Source organism: Topomyia yanbarensis, chromosome 1, assembly GCF_030247195.1.
Source record: "Topomyia yanbarensis strain Yona2022 chromosome 1, ASM3024719v1, whole genome shotgun sequence".
NCBI classification, from domain to species: domain Eukaryota; kingdom Metazoa; phylum Arthropoda; class Insecta; order Diptera; family Culicidae; genus Topomyia; species Topomyia yanbarensis.
In genome coordinates, this window is record NC_080670.1 from 154,803,365 (window position 1) to 154,808,324 (window position 4,960).

The window sequence follows — 4,960 nt, forward strand, 5'->3', positions numbered from 1 at the left end:
TAAATAAATCGAAATTCTCGTCGTAAATTCGACTATCATCAAATGGATTCAATGTCAAATATATCAAGACCCTGATTATTTTGAAAGGTGGTGTCTTCGGGAAATTTATAAAAAAAGTCCAGAGCTTCTGGATGGTAGAAAGAATAACTTGCAATTACCCCACCAGGCGGCGCTAGTGCTAATGGAATATTCAATACATGTTAAAATAATTCTATATCTCAACATCGTGATTAGGTAGAGTAGTACTGTCTTCAGCAAAGTTGCTCGAGAGGTCGAGGACTACCCAACGGTATCTGATTAGTTTGGAATACTCTCACTATGCGGCGCTAGTGAGCGTAGAAGGTTTCAACATATGGTAGATCATGATATATCTCAAAAGTCTAATAACTTGGGAAAATGGTGTTTTCGGCAAAGTTCTCGAGGAGGTTAAAGGCTACTAGATTATGGATAGATTAAACTGGAATGGAGCGCCAGGCGGCGCTAGTGAGCATTTTCTTTCAAAGCATGCATCTCGAGATCATGATCATTTGGAAGGGTGGTGCTCACTAGCGTCATCTAGTGGGTAAAATCATTTTTTTCTATTCATTGTCAAACAGCACTTGTCCCCCTGGAGAACTTTACCAGAAACAGCGTTTTCCTAAATTATCGAACTTTAGAAATATATCTATAATGTTGAGAAAGTTTCATTCTCATTACCCTTCTAAACTGCCTTTATATTGAGATGCAGAAATTGAAAGGAAAAATTCGTGCTCATTAGCGTCACCTAGTAGGTAAAATCAAAATTTTGCTATACATTGTCAAACAGCACTTGTCCCCCTGGAGAACTTTACCAAAAACAGCGTTTTCCTAAATTATCAGACTTTAGAAATATATCTATAATGTTAATAAAGTTTCATTCTCATTAGCGCCATCTAGTGGGCGAATTCTGAACTAATTTGTTTGCCGTAGGACAGAGCTCGACCTGCCTATAAATATTGCCAAAGACACCACCCTTCCAAATGATCATGATCTCGAGATACATGCTTTGAAAGAAAATGCTCACTAGCGCCGCCTGGCGGGTCCATTCCAGTTTAATCTATTCATAATCTAGTAGCCTTTAACCTCCTCGAGAACTTTGCCGAAAACACCATTTTCCCAAGTTATTAGACTTTTGAGATATATCATGATCTACCATATGTTGAAAGCTTCTACGTTCACTAGCGCCGCATAGTGACAGTATTCCAAACTAAACTGATACCGTTGGGTAGTTCTCGACCTCTCGAGCAACTTTGCTGAAAACAGTACTACTCTACCTAATCACGATGTTGAGATATAGAATTATTTTAACATGTATTGAAAATTCCATTAGCACTAGCGCCGCCTGGTGGGGTAATTGCAAGTTATTCTTTCTACCATCCAGAAGCTCTGGACTTCTTTTATAAATTTTCCGAAGACACCACCTTTCAAAATAATCAGGGTCTTGTTATATTTGACATTGAATCCATTTGATGATAGTCGAATTTACGACGAGAATTTCGATTTATTTACTCTTTCTTCATAGCACCCCTGGCGGCATAGTTCTCAACTAATTGGATACCCAATTACTCTAAGTTGTAGGCCTAAGTAAGTACAACAACTTTGCCAAAGAAAGTATGGCGCTACATGTTGACACGGACAAAATAATCGGCCACAGCCCCAATTAGTCGAAATCCCATAAGCTATGGGTATCCTACAACGCGGGTACCGCGCAGTAGGAATCCGCGCAGTAGGAAGCCGCGTTGTAGGAATCCGCGTAGTAGGAGACCCGACTGTAAATCCAAACCACCCCGCCCACCCACTTTGCAAATCATTCTGTGACACAGTGCTGGTACCCGAAAAATCCGCACACGGCCACCGCTGCCGAAAATGCATAGCGTCTACCGCTTATTGTAGTGCCCAGACACTGCAGCCATTAGCCTGTGCACGCTGAGGAAGTCGACTAGCAAGTCGACATCAAATGACTTTTACTGTGAGCCGTGTATGTAAACATTGTTTTTGTTTAACTTTGTCGTGTTTTGATTTTCATCCACCTGTAGTGTTATTTTCAAAACTCGGATATTTCTTCGAAAATTGCTTCATTTTTTATTTGTTTGCAAATCCGTTTTGGTCTTTTTTGGGAATGTTACCAGTAGGCAGCTTATATTCGGTAGGAACACGCCTATCTGAGTACGCCAGGAAACTACCACAAGAAAATCCAAATGTTCGGAAGAGGTACTTAGATAAAATAAAGGCAGTGCAATTTCACGACCCTTACATGATGCAAGTATCGGACGATTTACCTACAAAGGTAACAACGGGCCATGTCGTAGATTACCTGTTAAATTTTAAATCCCCGTATACCGGTAATCCTGTGAAAAACATTCGAAGTCTGGAAGCTTACCGGAAATTCGAAGCAGGTTTTGTCCAGTCTGTGAAAGGACGGATGTTAGGCAGCCAGTACGTCGTGGTTGGGAAGGTGAGTTTTATGAATACATTTTAATCATTAGAGCTTACAAAGCAATTGACTGGATAAGAATTAAACAGAAAAGATTCTCATTTTATAGGTCGCTCATTCCATGCGCCTCAACGAGAAACCACTAAATCCTTGGGTGATTGTGGAAAAAGAAGGAAGTGTTTTATCAGCTCATTGTGACTGTACCGCCGGTATCAGCGAAACTTGTTCGCATGTAAGTGCTGTACTGTATGCGTTGGCCAATCTTCATTCATTACAACGAATAGAAAGGTAATTAGTTGTCGTCTGTATAACGCATATTCTCACATTGTTGTATATTTAGATAACAGTAACCGATATTCCTGCGTATTGGAAACAACCACGCAAGCGTATTAAGGATGATCTTTACAAGAAGGTCCAAGATGTGGATTACGGCAGAACAATTAAACGATTCTACGATACTAAAATGAATAAAAGTCGACAAGATTTTATTGAGTTACTGGAACTCATTAAACAGGACGGTAATGATGTTGCAGTCTTTGGATCGCATTGTGATAATGCAAATTCCACCTGCATTCAGTGCTTAGCGGATCATTGTCCAGATGAAGTGATCCTGAATAAATCGATTCTCCTACAAAAAAACTTCGACATGAAATATGTAGGAAAAAGTTTGGAAGAGTTGAGAACAATCGGTAAAAGTCTGCAGTTAATGCTAACCGAAACTGATGTTGGATTGATTGAAAGGTTAACCAGGAAACAATTCAATTCCAAAATTTGGCATTGGGTACGAATCGGTAGAATCACGGCATCGATTTTGAAGGAAGTGGTTTCTGCATCAAATGAGTACCCACCACCTAAACGATCGCTGTTAAAGCGTATTTGTCACCCATACAATGAGAAAACCCCTAATACACCAGCAATAGCGTATGGCAGGCAAAAAGAGGCAGTGGCCAAACGAGACCTTGAACATATCCTTAATAAAACCCACGAGAATCTAAGAATTTTGGATAGCGATATTGTCGTGGATGCAAAATATCCATTCATGGCTGCATCTCCAGATTGTTTCGTACAGTGTTCGTGCTGTGGAAGTGTACCTGTTGAAATAAAATGTCCTTACCGGCTCAGTGAAAACAGTCCCTTGAACCAGCAGCTTACTCTACGGGACATAGCGAATTTAAAGGATCCCTTTATTCAATTTGATGGCGATAGGGTAGAAATGGTAAAAAGCCATAAATATTATTATCAAGTACAGGCTCAGATTTTCATAACACAGTCAAATTATGGTTTGTTTATGGTTTGGAGTAAAAATGAAAAACTTATTATAAATGTTCCACGAAATGATGGTTTCTGGGAGAACAGTCTCTTTAGGAGTCGATTATATTTCCATAATATTGTGATCCCTGAATTGTTGGGCAACTATTACACTTCTAATATGAAATGATATAATAATTATAATTCCCGCAAACATAAGCGTGTTTCAATAAACAATCATTCAAGTTGTTGTAATATTGTTCTTATATTCATTGTTGCATAGTGGATCTACTAATCACTACCTTTCAAATGACACCCATATTGATGGGGGTTTGAAGTGTTTTGTGGTAACCGGAAGCCGCCATCTTGGATTTCAAAATGGCTCCAATCAATAATACTCGATCGATGAATAACGTAGTTTAAGACTTTAAGAAACACCTTTTAAATAAATAAAGAAAATCAGAACTATTTTTTCATTGCTCAATGATGCAAGCAAATTCACGCACACGGAATTTTATTGTTTAGTACATATTTCATTTATTCATATACTTTGAGCATTTATACAAACCGAACGAACTTCACATTATCGAACCAGTCAGGTTTACTAACATACAACAAAGTTTAACAATGAGATCTACTGCATTTTGGTTATTTTCAAATCTTTGGAGAGATGTGGCTTCAACAGTACCTTGCAAATACATATATTTTAGTTTTAGGACACCAATGATTCGTTCCACATGTACCCTTAACGAAGTGATTTGCTTATCCTTCTCCATATCAAGAGGATTCAATTGCTGATTTCTCCTCACAAAAGTCGGTATGTTCAACGTAGCGCCATGGAGAGCGATTAAATCAGCAAAGTCGAAACCTTTATCGGCAAGCACCACATCACCAGGCTCCAACAATTCTAGAAAACCGGAAGTTTGGCCAATAAATCTATCTGAACAACGTCCAACATAAGCGTCCGATATAAAAGAAACTGCCCCGTGTGGTGACAACGCAATCAAAAATTTCACTGTGTGTTTCATTTTGTAGAAGCTGTGATGAGAATTCGCTGCCTTTGGATCAGTAGGAGTTTCACATGCAACTTCAAAACAATCAATAATGAATACTCGTTTGTCTCCGAATATCTCCCGAAAAGAACGGGGAAGATGACGAATGCCGACTTCCTGGGAAGGTGGTTCCAAAGCATACTTTGAACAAGAGTACATGACCAAAACCGTTCGATGAAAGTATTTGGATATGGTCGTTACGGATGCT

The 4,960-nt window shown here is 39.1% G+C and overlaps 1 protein-coding gene across 1 annotated transcript; it reads left to right on the forward strand.

The window, feature by feature from the left end:
• The first annotated feature begins 2,137 nt into the window (after window positions 1-2,137).
• LOC131676024 (uncharacterized) lies at window positions 2,138-3,890 on the forward strand. The gene is given in 2 exon segments (XM_058955150.1): window positions 2,138-2,473; window positions 2,562-3,890. Coding segments are annotated over 2 exon segments (1,665 nt in total).
• Window positions 3,891-4,960: the final 1,070 nt, after the last annotated feature.